Genomic DNA, 18,968 nt, shown 5'->3' with positions numbered 1-18,968 from the left:
GGCCCATAGTTAACGCTCACAGATGTTTGCTATAATTATTATTAAAAAATAGTTCATGTCTGTCGTAGATAATATACATATATGCAAAAGGATTAAAGAATCACTGGCATTGCTGTCATTTTGCTATTCTTTATAGGTTATTTGCTTATTTTATTTTTAAACTAATGAATGAACATGAATCCAAATTTAAAAGATATACAAAGATTTACGTGAGAAAAAGTGAGAATAGTTTCCGTGATCTGTCTCTTACAACTTGATTCTTGCCAGCAGACCATAGGATCAGTTTCTTATGAATGTCCTCTCCATACATACTGACACACACACCAAAACGTACTATATGGTAGTACAGTGACTGTCCTCACTGTGTTTTGTCTTGCATCGCTCCCCTTCGCAATAGGCCTTAGGCGTAGAGACATAGAGATGCTTCATTTTTGTTTACTGTTGTATAGTATTCCATTCTACATATTATACAAATTCCAAAGAAGTGGGCTTCATGGGTCAGTGGGTGGGTGCACAATGTGTCCTGGCATGTGGGGTAGGGGGCAAGAGTTGGACTTCTGTTCTCAGGACCCGCCGCTGCTTGCCCTGAGCACCCCTCCCTAATCTTGGTTCCTTGGCCTGGATTCCCTGGGTGTGCTCAGATAACTAAATTGTGTGGCATCATTGACTGACCACGTGTCCCAAGGGCCCAGGGGCATCTGGGACTGTCCAGACTTGAGAGTTCAGCCCCAGACCAAGCAGGCAGGTCTGTGAAGGGACCTGCAGCCCAGCTGCCTAAAGGAGACGCCCAGGGAGGGGCCGCTGGCCCCCCTTTCCCAAGGAGCTGGACGTGGGCCAGCCATGAGCTCATGCCTGGAGCCAGCCCAGCTTCACTGCCTTGCACCTGAGCTGCGAGTGGCTCCCTTCTGTGAGTTTGGGCCATTGGTTCCAGGTACACAGACATTGCTGCCAGCCCAGAGGGGCTCCCCAGGGCTATGACCCCTGGCTAGGGTATTGGGGAGCAGCACCCCTTCTGTCCACTGACATCTGATCTCCTCCCAGGCTCCTGGGCTGAGTGTCTTGGCTAAGCTGATAGAATTTGTTAAAGGAGAGAGGGATTGTTGTGGAAATAGTTTTTAAGCAACTCAGGTGGAAGTGGAAAACAATTGGTCGTCCAGACAACTAACAACCTAGGTGGGGTGGGGAAAAGGTTTTTGTGAGGAAGCCACTGTGGTTCTTCCTTCAGGATGAGGCTTTGCCTGCAAACTTCTCCCTCTTCCCTCACTCCCCCACCACAGGCCCCAGGACCCCCAGCCTCTGCAAGGGCAGCTCTGCCTTGTGCGGACCCAGTTCAGTACAGTTACTGAGTTCTTGCCATGTGCCTGGCTCTGTGCTCAGCCCTAGGAATACAGAGGGGTGGTGGAGCTGGATGGACTTACAGTGTTCATTCTGGAGTCAGACCCCCTGGGCCCAAATGTTAGGTTGGCCACTTAGCTGTGCGACCTGAACGAGTCCCTCAACTCTTCTCTGCTTCATTTTTCTACCAATAAAGTAGAAATCTAGAAATCACAGTGACAAATATGCATCTTGCAGGCCTCCAAAGAGAAGATGAAAAGAGTTAACATGCAGAAAGCACTTGGAATATGGTTGGCTCGGAAGGAAGCAGGCAACAGTGTTAGGTTATCATTATTACTATTGCCATTATCCTACCAAGATGAGCCAAAGAAATGACATGTGACTCATGCTTGAGGAGCTTCATCATGGACCTTTTCAGCCGGAATGCAGAAGTGGCTTCTCGATGGTGCCTTTTATAGCAGCCAAGCCCTGAACCGGGGCCTCAGGAGCAGAGATGAACCATGGTGTCCTTGGGACTGAGGCTCCAGGGCCAACCCTTCCATAGGGGCGGGACCTTAGTAACTTCCTTTGAAGCCTCTTGCCCTAGGCCCTACGGCAGAGCTCCCATTGACCACAGACCTGGCCATGGAAGTTGAGGCAAGGGAGAGAAAAATGAGGAAAGTAAATGTCTTTCCTTTTCCTTTTCTTTCTTCTGCCGGTTTTTAAAAGATCTTTTTTTCTGGAAAGGGGGGTTTTTGTTCTGCCCCAGCTTTAGATTGAACTAAATGATGGGGATGGCCCAGAAAGGTCAGCAGGCAACCCAAGGTCACCCAGCAGGGCGCAGCAGAGCCGAGTCTGTCTCTCCCCATCTTCCTCTGGCTCCTCCCAGGTCCAGCCAGGCCTCCTTTCCCCGAGGGCTGTGCCCGAGAGTCCTCTCTGCCCGTCGTGCCCCAGAGGTGGGCACCCGTGTGGCTGCCCTGCCTCTCGGTCCCCCTCAGAACGAGGCTGGCTTTGTCCCGCCTCAGCAGCTGTGGTGGGTTGAGTTTTCCATTAAAGCCTTTTCCACGCCTTGGGCAGGAGCAGGAGGCTCAGCATTTAAAGGTCACCCGGCTTTTGAAGCTGCAGCGACATTAATAGCTTGGGAAGAAAACAAGCCTGTGCAGGGGCAGGAGGACAAGGCGCCTCTGTCAGGGCTGCCCCTCCCCTCCCCGCCGGGCGCGCACACGCACACACGCGTGCACCCACACACAGACCCTGAGAGCCTCCATCTGTCTCTTGGCCCCCCCCCTTTTTCTCTCCCCCTTTTGTGGCCTCTGCAGCTCAGAAGCCAAGATGCTCAGCCGGCCTCCCTGCGCCCTGCCCCCACGGCGTCAGAGGTGACAATTGGACAAGGATGCAGCTGCCCTTAGCCCGCAGCCTCTCCATTAGCACTGCCATTACCCACTTGAGCTTTCCCCAGGACTTAGCCATGGTTACACAAGCGTCCCAGGGGTCATATGACCTCATTCTGGCCCTGCTGGCTTTTACAGCCTGGATTCCTGATGAGACAAAGTGAGCCGGGGCCTCGTCTTCTCGTCTTCTCGTCTTCTCGTCTTCCCGTGCGGGGAGGAAAGGGCTGGCAGGCAGGGTGCATCTTGCTTGCCAACTCTAATCACTTGGTAAAGGCTCTGTGGGCTCCACAGGACAATGATAATACCTGGATGGATTCGTGATGTCTGCTGAGGATGGGGGCTGGAAATTGGTGGCGTGTGTGCCTTGTGTCTCCCACTTACAAGATAAATTATTCTGAAATTCTTCCAGTCTTGGGGTCTGAGGCCCTTGGGCTGTTTGGGTTCCTCTCCATTTTGTCCGAGGTGGGGGTGGGGGAGAGAAGCAGCTCTGTTTGCCCTCTCCCGGGAGCAGCCACGGCCTGTGCCCTGAGACACCACCTAGTGGCCTGGCCTGGCGGTGCCACTGGGCTGGGCCCAGGTCTGAGGCGAGATGGACAGTGAGTCCCCTCTGCAGGGCGGGACCACAGCAATCACAGATGGATCAAAAGATCTGGTATGTCCCTTGTCCCTGGGGGATTTTCAGAGGATGGAGCCAGGGGTGTACAGAGACAGAGCTGGCCTCTGGCAGTCCCTCCTCCTAGAGGACAGAGGGTTGGGGAAAGGAAAGTGCTGGCAATTGGTACCTCTGGCCTCTTAACCCCACATCTCTTCCTGAGGCTTCCTGTTCTACCTCTGCCTTTCAGGGTTGGGTCCTCCCAGGGGGCAGTGGAATGTTATGTTGGATCTTGGAGGGGGGGTCAACTTCCTGATCCCTGGAGCTGACACTGGCTTGGCCAGGGATCCATCCTGCCATCAGCCTTGGGTGCCTTGTAAGTGAGGAGGCCCTCAGGCCCTCAGGCCAGGCAGCAGGAGGCTCCTGGGACCTCAACTAGGCACCGACTGCTTTGACCTCAGTTGTTTCATCTCTGAAGTGGGATAATAATGCATGCCCCTATAGAAATGATAGCTTTTTCATGAGGACTAAAGGAAACCATAGAGGAGAAGGGGCTTTGGAAATAGAAAAGTCCTCCCACTATGCCTACCTTGCTAGGAGCCAGAGGAGGAACAGAAGGGAAGACAATCCACACTTCATGGTACTCCTGCCTCTTCCTTTCCTTTCTTTACGCACCTGACAAGTGTCTGTTGTCAGTGCTAGGCACTGTGGAGGCACCCTACCCCAGGGAATAAAGCATAAACCTGGCCCTCATGGAGCTTACAACTGGGTGGCAGGGATGGTCAATGACAAGGAAATATATAATCTCTCAGGTGGTCTGTTCCATGAGGAAAACAAGGCAGGACATACGGTGAGGGGTAAGGTGAGGACCTTGGCAGGCAGGGGTGGTGCTTGCTAAGGTTATGGTTATGCTTGAGTAGAGGCCAGAAGGGAGGGGGGGAGGGAGCATGTCGATGTGTGGGGTAAGATCGGGGCTCCTGGATGCAAGTGTGCATGGCTTGCAGGTGGATGAGCAAGGATCCAGGATGTTCAGAGAGAGTGAGGTTGGAGACAGAGTGGGGTTTGCTGGTATGGGGCCGGGCAGACCACGGTGAGGCTCCAGGTTGTGTTTTGAGGATATGAGGAGCCAAGGGCATGGATGGGTGGTGGGGGAAGGGGGTTGGAGCAGAGGAATGACAGGACCACTGTGCTGAGTTGTCTGTTGGAGGAAGGGGGGACGCAGACCCACAGGGATGGTAGCCATGGAGGTGGTGAGGTGTAGCCAGATTCTGGGATGGTTTTTTTTTTTTAAGATTTTATTTATTTATTCACAATAGACATAGAGAGAGAGAGAGAGAGAGAGAGAGAGAGGCAGAGGCACAGGCAGAGGGAGAAGCAGGCTCCATGCCAGGAGCCTGACGTGGGACTCAATCCTGGGACTCCAGGATCGCACCCTGGGCCAAAGGCAGGCGTCAAACCGCTGAGCCACCCAGGGATGGTTTTGAAGATAGGAGAGACTGGATTTGCTGTGACTGGGTGTGGAGTGTAAGAGAACTGGAGCGCTCAAGGGGACTCCCAGGCTTTGGGCCAGAGTCACATGGAGCTGCTGCTGTTCACAGAGATGAGGAAAGTGGAAGGAGCAGGGTGGGCTTCGAAGGAACCACAAAGTCTGATGACTCGTTATGTCAGAGCTGCTACTGGACATCCAAGTGGGGGCAGCAGGTCAGATGTGCCCAGGTAGAGTTGAAGGGCATATTCCCAGGAGGCCTTGGGGCAAGAGAAATTTGGGAACCTGTATTCAGCGTGTAGATGGTATTTAAAGTCATGAGACTGGGTAAGATTGTTTAGGCTCTAAGTGTAGCCAAGGGCCAAAGTCTGTGCCTAAGACCGCACCAACCTGTCTCCTTGGGTGTTACTAGCTCCAGGCAACCATGTAAGTTCCATCACGACATTCCTTCCAGGTGGTATTACACCTGTTCTTACAAATGAGGAAGCTGAGGTTCAGAGAAGTGAAGTGATTTCTCCAGGTCACACAGCCTTCCTGGGCCCAGTCAGAATAGGAGCCCAAGACTCTGGCGCAGACTCTCACTGCCCCCCGCCCCAGGTGGACCCTACCTGGTCTTGCAGGAGACTGGCTGGGATGACCTTGGGCAAGGTCAGGAGAACAGCACTCGGGCAGCTTGCCCACCTCCCTGGGCCAGGCCAGGAGTGACTCAGGCCTTGGCTGTCTCCTCACACTGAGAGTGAGGATTGGCAGGCTGCTGTCCCCCTCCTCCCAGGCCCGGATTCCTTAGCGGGGGAAGTGGAAGGCCTGGCTCCCTGGGACCTGCGGGAGGACAGGTGTGAGATTTCTGTTTCCCAGTACCCAGGTCACTCACAGACCAGAGTTTAGGGAAAGCTTCGGAGTTGGTCTCCAAGACCCAGACATCTAACAGGCTCAACGGGTTTCGTTCACTTCCTTTTTCAGAAGTGGGTTAGGGGTTATCTCCCTCCGTTGCCCAGCCAGCACCCAGCAGCTGGGGTTCAGAGAGATGGAACGGTTTCCCCAAGGTCACAGGGCCAGCTCTGGGGCAGAGCCAACAGACACCCCTCCCCCAGAGCTGTCTAGGTCATATCTCCTCTGCTGGAATGTCAGCCAGGCTGCGCCTAGTCTTCTGAGCCTGGGCCACATGCAAGGCTGCATTTCTGAGGCTCCTTGGCTCCTAGCCCTCCGAGCCTGACTGGGCATTTTTGGCTCTCAGGGGGTAGGTTCCTAATTCTGGCCCTCTCTAAGCACTGGCTGTGTGACTTCGTACAGGTTACCTGCCTTCTCTGAACTGGTTTCCACAGCTATGCAATGGAGACGATAACATCTATCTCTAGAGTTGTAATAAAGATAAAATGAGAAAGCGCCTGGCACAAGCTCGTAAACCTAAGTCGCCTGCCTTAATTCTTCCATGTGTTTTAAATTGCTTTTCATTTGAGCCATGCTTGTTGCAAAAGGCAGCCCGGTGTGGATGACACTGACCCCGAGGACAGCCCTTCTTCCTGCCTGCTCCCAGCTGTGCCAGCCCACCTTAGCCCTGGCCTCACACTCTGTACTTGAGCTCCGAGAAGGATGGTCCTCAAGGGGTGTGTAGCCCCACCTGCTGCTAATTATAGGCAGCTTGGTTTTTGGGTCTGTGTGTTCTTGCAGAGTCTTGTGGAGATGGTATCTCTGAACAGCCAATTCTGTTTCCTTGCACTTTCCATTAGCCTTTCTGAGCCACTTTCTCCTCATCCGCAGGACGACCTGTGATGGGAAAGTCTAGGCTTTGCCACTACCAGCCATATGTCTTTGAGCCATTCTGACAAGCCTTGGGTGCCACTGTCTTCATCTGACATGTGGAGCAGGCTGTGGGGCTGGCCCGGAGTTGTCAGCCATGCCGTGTAGTGGTACACATGTGCAGGAAAGGCTGTTTTTCCAGGCTTCACACCTGGGGTAGATGGAAGAGGAGGCGGCTTGACCTGTTGTGTCTCCGGCTGCCCAGACCAGCCAGCCTTCCCTGGGGCTTCGAGGATCAGCACTACTTGAGGCCTGAAGGACTCACCCACCCCATCCACTCTGGGTAATGGCTTGGCCAGTGTCCCGACTGATCCTGGCGTTTTGCCAGCCTTCTGGAGGTGGTGGCAAAACCATCCAGGCAGTTCACTGTGTTCCAGGCACTGTGTGGAGGATGATCTTGTTTCATGCTCATTGAAGTCCCGAAGTACAGGTGCGGGCACTGGGAACAGACAGGAGGGGACATTCCTCCAAGATCCCACAGCTGGGGCCTGGCAGAGCAGGGCTGGCAGCCTGGCTCTGAACCCGTTTACTTCCTGTAGACGGTAGGGCCATGGGAATGCCTCTCAGGACCTTCATGACACAGCCTGATGGGCCAATCCAGGGGGCTGGTAAAGCAGAAAATGTGGACCCCATCATCTTCATTCTTCCTCCACCAGGAGTGGGTCAGATCCTGGCTTCTCTCTCCAAGGGTCTGGCCTTGGCAAAGTGAGAGCCAAGTCCCTCAATCTTTTAATAAATTACTTGCAGGGCAGGGAGAAGGTGGCTTTACTCCAGAGAGAGTGTTAACACAAGGCACTGACCTGTGTGTGCGATGACAGCAGGACAGCAGATGGCCGCCCCGGGCACTGGCTTCTGGGGCCACGTGCCCCTGAAGTCTTTGTTAGAGGCCTCAGCAGAGGTTTCCAGAGCCCAGGACAAAGGCAGCAGCTCCAGGGTAGAGTTTTGGCAGAATCAGAGCAGCATCCTCTGACCTTCCGACGTGGCAGGGGTGGTGGAGAGGTGTGGGCATGGGGGTTGGGGTGTCTAAAGCCGGCTGTGGGAGGCCAAGTCATACTTGGCTACCTTCCTGTGCTCATTTTCATCACAGTTCTTGGATTGATCATTTGAGGTCACCTCTCCGTGTCTCCTTGTAAAATGGCCTCTCTGGGCTGTGAGTTGCTCATTTGGGAAGACGGGGTGGAAGAAGTTGGATAATAAATCATGCTTCACCCAGTCATCAACAGAATACTACTCAGGCATTAAAAATGATGAAGTAGATCTATATGTTCTGACATGAGAAGATGGCTGCAATAAATTATTAAGTGGAAAAACAAGTTGCATAGAATTTATGGTTTGATCGCATTTCCATAAAATAAATTCATACATATGGTAGTGGATGCGTAGAGAAAGTATCTAGATGTAGACATACCAGTGTTAATAAATGTTTTCCAGAAGCTGGGAGGGATGGGCAGCCCCGGTGGCGCACCGGTTTGGCGCCACCTGCAGCCCAGGGCATGATCCTGGAGACCCTGGATGAGTCCCACATCGGGCTCTCTGCATGGAGCCTGCTTCTCCCTCTGCCACCCAGGCGTCCCTGAGGTAGAGGTTTAAAGGAGGTTAGAATCTCAATATGGTGGCCCTGGGGAACAATATGCAGTCTCACTTGACCTGTGCAGGGACTAACTGAAAGGGACAGAAAGAATCCATGCTTGCTCTGGATTTTGTGACCTTGGGGTGAGTGAGAGCCCATCTACCGCACCTTCCGCACTCCTCTGCTCTCCTCCTTCTTACACTATCATCTGTTTGTTTGAGATCAGGGCAAGGAAGAGCATCATGATGATTTGGTCACATGACATAGGAACCTATGTCCGCTGTTAAGATTGACCCCACGTCCTAGAAAAGGGAAACAACAGCTTTGCACCTGTTTTGTCAGACTTAAGAAATACCCTTTGATGGAATGGTCCCTTAAAGCTGCCACTTTTCTACAATTAACAAAATTACTGTAAATCTTGGGATCAGCATGAGAAAGCCGGAATTTGAGGTTTTTAGATATATTCAACTCTCAGTTGACCACACTAACAAAAATGTGACCTTGGCAGTGATTTACGTGCTTGGTTGTGAGTGGGCTGGACAGTTTTCTGTTGAAGATTTAATGGCAGTATGCCTGGGTGGCTCTGCAGTGGAGCTCCTGCCTTCCATCCAGGGTATGATCCTGGGGTCCCAGGATCGAGTCCCGCATCTGGCTCCCTGCATGGAACCTGCTTCTCCCTCTGCCTGTGTCTCTGCCTGTCTCTCTCTGTCTCTTCTCTGTGTCTCTCATGAATAAATAAATAATAAAATCTTTAAAAAAAAAAAGTAGAAGAAGATTTACTGGCACCATCCACAAATTGGAGGCCATGATGTAGGCATCATCAAGTTGGTAACATGGTTTGGGATGCAGAGACTGGGTAGGCTGGAGACCAGCGGGCAGGATGGGGCCTGAACGGAGCCCCTCCTGCCTCAGGTCCTCGAGGCTCCTGGGCAGTAGGAGTAGTGGTTGAGACCAGTGGTTCAAATCCGAGTCCCTCCACGTCCTCAGCTTCTATGCCTCAGTCTTCCTACCTGCGAAATGGGGACACTAGCGCCTACCTCGTCGGGGTGTCAGGAGTCGGCCCGCCCAGAACCCGTAGGATGGATGGTGCCCGGCCTAAAGTAAGCCTTGGACGGGTGGCAGTTCTGGGCTAGCACAGAACCGTGGCTGCGGGACTACTGCGGCTGGAGAGGAAGCGCCAAGAAGGGGCTGGCGCGGGCGCGGGCGCGGGCAGGGGTGCCCTGGCATCCCGCCGCTGACTCTGCCCCCCTCTGTTGCAGGTGGCACCGTCGGCGGAGCCGGCCCCAGGATGTCCCCGGGGAGCGGATGAGCGGCTGAGCGGCTGAGCGGCTGCCCAGGCCCGGATGCCGCCGCCCGCCAGGGCCTGCGCCCTAGCCTCGCGCCCCGGGGCCCCGCGCGCCGCCCGCGCCCGGCCGCCCAGCGCCCCCCGAGCGCCCCGAGCGCCCCGAGCGAGCGGCCACGGCGCAGGGACCCCGCGGCAGGGGCTCGGCGCCCGCCGCAAACATTTTCCCGCAGCGGCTCGGCAAAATGACCAGCCTGTTCCGCCGGAGTAGCGGCGGGGGCGGGGGCGGCGGCGGCGGCGGGGGGGGCGGCGGGGGGGGCGGCGGGGGCGCGGCGGGGGCGCGCGGGGCCGGGCCCGGGGGCGACGCGGCCGCCTCGCAGGAGCTCAACAACAGCCGGCCCGCCCGCCAGGTGCGCCGCCTCGAGTTCAACCAGGCCATGGACGACTTCAAGACCATGTTCCCCAGCATGGACTACGACATCATCGAGTGCGTGCTGCGCGCCAACAGCGGTGCGGTGGACGCCACCATCGACCAGCTGCTGCAGATGAACCTGGAGGGCGGCGGCGGCGGCGGCGGCGGCGAGGACAGCTCAGACTCGGAGGGCAGCATCCCCCCGGAGGTAGGGGCACAGCCCCGTGATTCGCCCGGCGCCGTCTCACCTCTTAGAGGACTTGGGTTGTTAGGCCTGGCTGAGTTCTAACTCGTGAACAGCCCCTTTCTCGTAGGAACGCCGTACCCCAGCCAGTCGGTGGCCTTTTATGGGCAGAAATCATACAGCCATTCAACAAACATTGCATACCTACGCAGTGGTGGACCCCAAGTGGGGTCATCAGAATTGAGGAGCTTGCTCGAAATGCAGACACTCGGGCCCTACTCCAACATACCGAGGTCCAGTTCCAGGCTGGGGCCCTCTAGAAAGGCTTTTTAGAAAGGCTTTTTCTAGGAAAAAGGCTTTTTCTAGAAAGGCTCCTTTTACACCTCTGGGTGTCCACCTTGGCCAAGTCAGACCAAGTTTCTCCCGACACAGAGCTCACAAGAGTCAGGCAGTGATAGCCAGAGGCAGTGAGTGCTATGGTAGGAGGAGTGGAAGCAGGAGAGGAAGGATGGCTTCCCAGAGGAAGAGATGGCCAAACTGAGACCCAAAGAAGTGGGGAGTGAGGAAGAGGGTGTGCAGGTGGAAGGAACTGCTCATGCAAAGGTTCAAAGGTGAAACAGAGCGTGAGTCACGAGGAGGCTGGCAGCAGGACCATCTGTCAGGACCTCTGGAGCCTGCAGAGACCGAGAGCTTGAGAAGGCGTGGCCTTCGAGAAAGAACAGGGCTGTATCCTTAGAGCATAGGGAGCCACCGAAGAGGAGTGACCTCAGATTTATTGGCTAAATTCCTCTGACCAAGACATGATGGAGGCAGCAGCAAGCATTGCCGAAGCAGTTTCCTCCTTTCTCAGGGAGGTCGCTGGGGGCGAAGGGACCACCCTGCTGCATCAGGGCCCATCTGGCCCCATCCAAGAGTCCAGTAAATATTTGACCCCCTCCCCTCCAGTCTCTGCAGGACCTGCAGTGCTGGGTACAGAAGGGACACACAGAGTCTTTCCGTGATAGGGTTACTGCCTGCAGGGTTTTCTGGGACATGCGGCTATGGACGAGATGGAAGGGCCCAGTGGATGGCATTTAACTCTGCTCTTCACTGAGTCTCCAGCCTGTGCCAGGCACATCTTACGTGCTTCAGATGTCTCTGTCCTTCCAGTCATATGCTCTGTGAGGTGGCATCATTATTACCTCCATTGACAGAAAACCTAGGCCCCGATATAGCCTCAGGTTCCTTGTCAGCGCAGCCCTGCAAGCATCCACTCTATGAATCAGAGGCCTCCTGCAGGGCGAAGCTACTGGCCCTTCTTCCCTTAGCCGGTGCTGCCTGGGATTTATCCCCCTGGGTGAGATGACAATCTGCCTCATCGCTATGTCACCTGCAGCACCCAGGATAGTCCAGGCCCATCACAGGCACCCAGGGAACACTCGTTGAGTAAATAAATGTTGCTCCTGCCTTTGCACAGGTTTCTTTAGTCTCTTTCCTTGGGAGACCACTCCTTCGATCTGCCTGGATTAGCCAGTGGAAGGAGTCTTAGAAAACCCAGATCCCCTCTTGTGGAAAGGAGGAGTGAGTGTGTGTGTGAGCATGGGTGCTTGTTTGCAAATACATCCTTTAAGTGTGAGCTGGAAGGAAAGTATTCTGTATACTCTGACCCTTTCTACACCCTCACTGAATCTGCAGCCTGGCAAGTAGGATAGAATCGTCTTTCCTCCTTCGTCCACAGCACCCACAGGCCTGTGATCTCCACGGGGCTTCACTATCCCCTAGATAGGCCTGCACTGTGTGTGCTTCTGTTTTTCTAAGACTCGATTTCCAAATTGAGCCCCTTCTTGGCGCCCCTCCTTGGCTCTTTCCCCAAACCCCCACCTCTGGAGCTCTGCTTGGCCCGTCGGCAGGCAGTTCCTGAGCCAGCGGAAAGTGCTTCAGAAAATTTATGAGCAGCAGCTGGAATGACACTAACTGCTGACTGGAGAAAGCCCCCTCGCTGGGCACTGATGGATGGTGGGCTGGCCCCGGGGGGGCATCCTTGCCACAGAGAAATATCTCTTGTCAGATTGGCGGCCTGGCCCCCGGCCCCCAGAACACCTGGCAGGCATCCATCACCCAGACTGAGTTGAGCCAAGGGGCCACGGAGCTGAAAACTTCAGCACCTCGAGAGCCAGAGGAACAACCTCCTTGTGGCTGGTGGGGTTGTGGGGAGAGAGGCTGAGGGAGAGGCCAGGAGCACGGCGGGGCTTACTCTCCCTAGAGACTCGGGATCAGCCTTTCTGGAGCGTGCCTGGCCCGCTGCCTGCCTCCTTGGTGGTTCCTCATTCTGCTCCGGGAGCCTCTGAAGAACGTCTGCTTCCTGCAGCCCCAGGAGGCTGGTCTGAGGAACAGGAGCGCCTGCGAGGGGAGGGGGCCTGATCTCCCTGAGTCTGGAGGCAGGCTGCTGTACAGGCCCACAATCTAGGGAACCCCCCAACAGCTTCCTTCGGGGACATGGCCCTCCCCTCCTCACCCATCACGCATACACCAGCCACGGAAGGAGAAGTTGGCATCAGGGCCCCTGTCTGGAACCCTGTCCCTCAGAGCAGCAGGGACTGAGGGGTAGGGAGTGTGGCCTGGGGGCCAGAAGCAACCTGTTCTCTGGGTGCACCCTGTAGGTACTGAGCCCTGTCCTGTGCCAGGCACCCAAGGTTCCCCAGTGAACTGGACTGGAGCTTGCAGTGTTCTCTCTCTCTGTCTCTTTCGTCTTGTGGAAATTTGGGCTAAGCAGAGCAGTGGCCCACAAAGCAGCTACATTCTTCTTTTTCTGCAAAAGCATCTGTTTAAATACTTTCCGCCTCAAAGGAAAGAACGTTAGTGCATTCCAGGGAGGGAGGCCTCCTTGGGTCAGGCTGGCTGTGTATGCACAAAGTGTGGCAGTGTGTGTGTATGTGTGTGTGCATGTATGCACTCGTGTGTGTGGCTGGGTGTCCCTGTGAGCCCCTGGGTGCCTGGGCATGGGTGGGCTCAGGGCAGAGAGGTGCCAGTGCAGCCAAGCCCCACCCAGGCTTGCAGAAGCAGTTTAGCATGACTTCTGCAAACTCACTCAGGGTTAAAATGCAGGGCCTGGGGTCTCTGGGCCCACGGACAGTCTCTGAGACCTTCTCATGTTCTTTGGTTTTAAAGGAGATGGGAACAGAAGTGGAGAGCAGGGGATAGGGAGCAGGAAGCTAAGGTGTGGTAGGCCAGCTGGGGTGTGTCTGACCTGGTCGATGGTCGCCTCCTTCCTTCCGCCCCAGACTCCTCTGGGGATCTCTGTGGAAGGATCCAGGTCAGTCCACAGAGTAGAAACTCTAGGCCTGGGCCAGGCCTTGGCTTTTCCCTGCCTCTCTTTCTGGCTTCTGGATGAAGAGAAGAGTCCAGGAGGGAGAAGCATCCTGGGTACTCCCCTTGCCACCGTCCATCCTGAGAATCCAACCAAGGCATGTGGGCATTGTGCTTGAAGGATGGATCCTTGCTGTGGAGACTAAGTTGAAGACTCAGTTCCAAAAATAGCATAGGGCTTTGCCATGTCAATGAGCCTGGACCTCAGTTTCCTTGTCTATAAAATGGGAGAATGATCCTTATGCTACCTTGCCAAGTTGTTTGAGGTTCAGGTGAGATAACTGATGTGGAGGTACTTTGAGAGAGAGCATGAATGATGTCAAAGTTATTTATCAGAAGTAACACATGTACCAAAGAGCACACGGATCATATGTGTGCGGCTCAATGACCTTTCCCCCGTGCCCAGGTCAAGAAATATCAACCCAGCCTGGAATCCCCGTGGGGTCCCTTCCCAACCTTCTGCACCCCCACAGAGATCATACTGCTCTGACCTCTAGCCCCGTGATTGGTTTTGCCTGTTTTTAAACCTTGCTAGGGTGGATAATGTTGCTCTGAACATTCTTTTGGGGACATGTGCTTTCATGCCCGTTGAGTATATGAGAATTGGAAGGTCAGAGGCAGCCATGCGTGCAGCTTCATATAAATCCAAACAGTTTGGCAAAGTGGTGGCCATATCAATTTACACTCCCACAGCGACGGAGAGTCCCTTACTACGCATCCTTGCCCATGCTTGATTTTGTCTGAATGTTATTTAAATTCAAAGGATTGTTAACATTTCTTTTTTTATTGTTTCTGATACAGATCTTGGAAAGGACTTTGGAACCTGATAGCTCTGATGAAGAACCCCCGCCTGTCTACTCCCCGCCAGCCTACCACATGCACATGTTTGACAGACCTTACCCTCTGGCTCCCCCTACTCCACCGCCCCGGTGAGAACCCATCTCCCCTTGGAGTGCATGGCAGTGGGGAAAGGGATCTGGGGTGGGGAATGGTGGGGGTGGGTGGGGTTGAGTACAAACACAGTGGGAAACTTGGCTAGAGCCCTCAGGATATTATTTCACCAATAACTGTGGCAAGAGATATCTTAGCTAGATACCAAGAAGAACTTTCACACTGTCAGGATCCCAAGAGCAAACATTCACAGAATTCCTCCTCTTGACTAGGTGTGATGCTGAACACGATGTGGGGCACAGAGTTACATGAGGCTTGGCGCTGCCTTCTGGGATCTTATAGTCAAGGCCCATGCCAGTGGGAGAAACAAACACAGAGCCTATGTACTGGCAATTCCCCTCCTGAGCCTTTGGCAAACATTACTAATTGACCACCAGGCCCTTTCCTGCTCAGTTGAGACAGAACTTCCAAATCCTCTTCCACACAGCAACTCCCAGACAGTCTGCAATAATTGATAGGATGGATATTTGTTTGCCATCCCTAGTCTAGGAATGTTTTGGGGATTTTTAGGCAATGGGAGCAAGTAAGTCTTTTTCTGGGATACTTTGATAACTGAAGGCGGAGGAATAGACTGCTAGGTTCTTGGAAACTTCTTCCACGGGAGGAACTCTGTAATCTGGAAGTTTAACGTGGAGCTGGTTGCCAGCTGGGTCCCTGAGGTGCTTGTTTTTCTGGGCTTCATGATGTTTGTAGTGGGGCTGCTGGAGCCTAGGAACCTCTTTGTCTCAGAGCTGCAGTTCCTTAGAATGGCTCAGGGCTGAGGAGCTAAGGAGTTGGGTGGGGGGTGATGGTGGGACAGGGCACTTGTGCCAGTGGATTTTTCCTTCTGGGGATCTTGGGCACCTCTCCCTGTGGTAGTGGAGACCTCTGCTATGCGGGTAGGGTTAATGACAACAGCCACCATCCACCAAGTGGAGGAAACTGGTGAGACTTTTTATGTACATCACATTCTGATCATTGAAGGACTTATGAATGCACTGTTAGCATCCCCATTTTACAGATGAGGAAGCAAAGCCTAAGAGAAGTTTCATAACTTTCCCAAGACCACAGAGCTGAGCTGTGAGCTGGGGCCATTCTGATTCTAAAACCAATGTCTTCACTGCTGTGTCTTTCACCTCCCTAATGAGAAAATTCGCTGTGATTATAGCTCAGGTTGTTGATGGAAGCCTAGAAGGTTACAGGACAGAGGGAACAGTGTTTTGAGTCAGGGAGGGGAGCAAGCTGGGGTCCTTCCTTTCTTGTGGAGGCTCCAGTGGGGTGGGATGCAAGATGTATGTGGGTTGGTCTAAGTGAGGCCTTGGCAGGACTTGTAGCCTCACATGGGTCATGGAGCCCAGGAGTAAGTGATTAACCTTTGACTTTTTTTTTTTTTTTTAATATTCTAAGATGATTTTGCAAAGCGTTCAGTTTGTACTAGGCAAAGTGATTCTGCCTGTTTTTCAGGAGGCAAAACTGAGGTCATAAGAGACAGAGTCCCAGGGTAAACCTGGCATGGGTACCCAGGCTGCATCCTCCCTCTTTTCCTCTGGCTGGGTGCTCAGCTGCTTGTGAGGGCAGGGGCAGTGGAGCTCAGTGATGGAAGCCACAGTTGGGGCCGAGGTGACCTCAGCACTAAGAGGCCTGAGGTTTAGGGCCCTGACCTAGAAATGAAGGCTGTGCTGGGCCTGGGGAGGACACAGGGCAGAGAACTTGAATTATAGAATCAGAAAAAAGAAAAGTGCACTCCTACCTCCTTCTTTCAGCTGCCCAGCTTCTGATACTTTAGGTGCTTTGGCTGTGTGGCCTCTGGCTCACTATTTAACCTCTCTGAGCTTCACTCTCCTCACCTGTGCAATGGAAATACTAATCCCCACATCAGCACTATTGTGAGGCTCGAACAAAATACTATGCGTGGAGCACTTAGCACAGTCCCAGGCATGGATCAGACCTATCACCTGTGGTGTACTGCTCCTTCCCACTCTGGGCTGTACACCTGGCCTCTGAGTTCTAATGTGGAACATTGAGACCAGTGGTGAGAAGAAGCAGGGCCAGGCTCTGAGCATGTGCCCCCTTTGTCCCAGGATGGCCCTGCTAGGCCGAGGTCCACCCCTAGGTTATTTCCAGGGACTTATTCAGCCTCTCTATCCAGAACATTCATTCCCAGTATCTACTGAGTCTCTTGCAATATGCAGGTGCTGAACCATGTGTGTGATGCTCAGATGAATACAGCACTGCCTAGATCTTCCCACCATTCCCCGAGGAGATCAGAGTCTGGAGGAGGCATAGAGCTGGGGGCAAGAAAGTCTGTCTGGAGGAGCTCATGTCCAAGCTACTCCCAGTGAAGCAGAGGACAGGAAGGCATTTCAGGCAAGGGAAACAGCTTGTGCAAAGGCCAAGAGGCAGGAGAGGGAGAACCGTCCGGGAGCTTCGGGGAACTCCAGAAAATATGGAATGGCCCTGAGGCTGGAGCAGTGAGCTGATCCTGAGGAGCCTTTTGGGTCCTCTGAGGAGCTTTGGCCTTATCTTGCAACCGGCAGGTTTAAGCTGGGGAGTGACAGGATCAGGTTAGTGTTTTAGAATCTCCCTCTGGCTGGTGGGGCTGGTGGGGTGATGGAGGAGGAGAAGGAATAGCAGCAGGCCCCTCTATCGATCTGCCCACCTCCAGTCACCTGAGGGACTGCAGATGGGGTAGGGTTTGGGAACTTGCCCTGCTGAGACAAGAGAGAGGCAGGGTGATCCCAGGAGCGAGGGCCTGCAAAGTCAGAACTCTTGGGCCCAGGCTTGCTTGCGTGATCTGTGTCCCTGGACAGGGCCCGACTCCATCTGGGCCTCAGTGTCCAGTCTTTACAAAGATGCTGCCTAGAAGGTTCATGTCTGAAATCCTTCTGGGGTCTGATGTTCCATGGGTAAGCCTGGGGGTCTGATGGGGTCCTGGAGCAGAGGCCCTGGGCCAGGAGAGCCCCCTAGCCTTCTCTCTGCTTCCCCTCCTCCAGCCAGCCCTTCCCTCTATCTCCGGAATGAAAGAGGTCTCTAAGACCCAGAGTTACCCCTCCGCCCAGGCCACCTGCCGTTTTCTGTTGAAATTACAGCCTTGGAAGTTTTTTATTTGCCTCTCAGCTCATTTCTGACATTCCTTTCCGACCACAATGGAGTTGCCTGGGCCGCCGGGGCTCTGAGCCGCCCCCACTCTGGCTCTTGCAGCTGCGGCTGGGCTGACCTCATCTCTGCCCGGCCAGGCCCGACCTTCCTCAGAACCTTGGGCCCAGCAGCCAGGGAAACCGGGCTGCGGAGGGGTCTCCCGCTCCTTTTTTTTTTTTTTTTTAAAGATTTTATTTATTTATTCATGAGAGACACACACAGAGAGAGAGGCAGAGACACAGGCAGAGAGAGAAGCAGGCTCCATGCAGGGAGCCTGATGTGGGACTTGATCCCGGGTCTCCAGGATCACACTCTGGGCTGAAGGCAGTGCTAAACCGCTGAGCCACCCAGGCTGCCCGGGTCTCCTGTTCCTAGTCCTCCTCCCCTCTTGGGCTCAGTAACAAATGGCTAGAGGGGTCCTAGGGCAACTCCGCACTTTCCCCTGCGGCTCCGGGTGTGAGTGAGTTGGAGTGGGTACCCGAGTCCTGGGGGAAGGCCCTGGAGAGGAATTCTCTGCGCTGGGGCCAACCACGGGGTGGAGGGGGGTGGTCTGCGAGTCCCTACCTCGGGGGCATCGTGGCCCCTGCCTTGGGGCCCTCGGGAGGAATGAAGCCTCGGACAGGGACAGAGGCCTGAGCATGGTGCGGGGAGCTGCCTGGACGGGCCGGCTTGCCTGGCCGCCTTCCCTCCGGGAGCCTCCCCTCACCTGCGGCAGCGGGGGCCGGCGGGTTCCCCGGGCTCCCACCGCCGCTTGGCAGCTTGTTATCCTGTCTGCCGCCCCGCCCCCTCGCCCCGCCAGGCCACCCGCCCAAAATAGAAAAGGAAAGGAAGTTATTTCCACAGTCAGCGGCAGCCCGGAAAAGCTCCCCTCCAGTGAGGGGGCGGCGGGATTCCTGGAGCTGGAGACAAATCAAAGCCGGGGAGAGCGCGCCGCACCCCCAGCCGCAGCCTTCTGTGTGTGTCATTTCCCTGATTCAGCAGAACACGTGTCCTGCGGTTGCCACGCTGCAGGCCACCGGGGAGCTGTGGGGAGCTCCTGGCTGCGCCCCAGGCTGCTCTCAGCCCGGGGATGGCAGGCCGGGGGCCGGTGGGGCGGGCAGGGGGGGCTCGGGCCACCGCTCCTCCTGTTCCCCCCCCACCCCACCCCTGGCCGATGGCCTCAGCCATGGCACCTCCCGCCTTAGGGAGAGCTGCTCTGAGCACCCCGGCCAGAACCCATTCCCACCTTCGGCGTCCCTCTTCAGGACCCCATTCACGACCCAGCCTCGTGAGGGGCTCCGCTTTTCCAGGAGGAAGCGGAGTCCCAGAGGAGAGCCGGGGTCAACCTGCTGGCGGTGACTGAGCCAGACCTGGGGCCTGAATCTGCTCTGCTCTCTAGGGGTCCTGCCATCCCCATGTCCCCACACCCCAACCCAGCAGACCAGCATTCTGGCAGGCTGGGTGTGGCAGCTTTTGTGTCTGGTCATTGGGAGCACGCCTGCTTCTCAGCAGCCAGGAGCTGGCACTGTGCTGGGTGCCAGGGATACA

General features: G+C 54.9%; 1 protein-coding gene across 7 annotated transcripts in view; it reads left to right on the top strand.

Annotated features, from left to right (window-relative positions):
* The window catches only part of CUEDC1 (CUE domain containing 1), an 82,383-nt gene that overhangs the window by 52,345 nt on the left and 11,070 nt on the right, over positions 1-18,968 (top strand). For 4 of the 7 annotated variants that reach the window (XM_072747556.1, XM_072747552.1, XM_072747555.1 and 1 more), the window contains 2 exons: positions 9,410-10,052; positions 14,175-14,302. In XM_072747556.1, coding sequence (XP_072603657.1) covers positions 9,678-10,052; positions 14,175-14,302 — 503 coding nt within the window. In that variant the 5' untranslated portion in view covers positions 9,410-9,677. Of the gene's footprint in view, positions 1-9,062; positions 9,251-9,409; positions 10,053-14,174; positions 14,303-18,968 lie in introns of those variants that run through there. The other 3 variants (XM_072747557.1, XM_072747558.1, XM_072747554.1) reach the window with 2 other exon arrangements.

Source organism: Vulpes vulpes, chromosome 2 (genome assembly GCF_048418805.1).
Source record: "Vulpes vulpes isolate BD-2025 chromosome 2, VulVul3, whole genome shotgun sequence".
In the NCBI taxonomy this organism is placed as follows: Eukaryota; Metazoa; Chordata; class Mammalia; order Carnivora; family Canidae; genus Vulpes; species Vulpes vulpes.
Note: the sequence above shows the minus strand (reverse complement) of the source record. Positions and strands in the feature narration are given on the sequence as shown.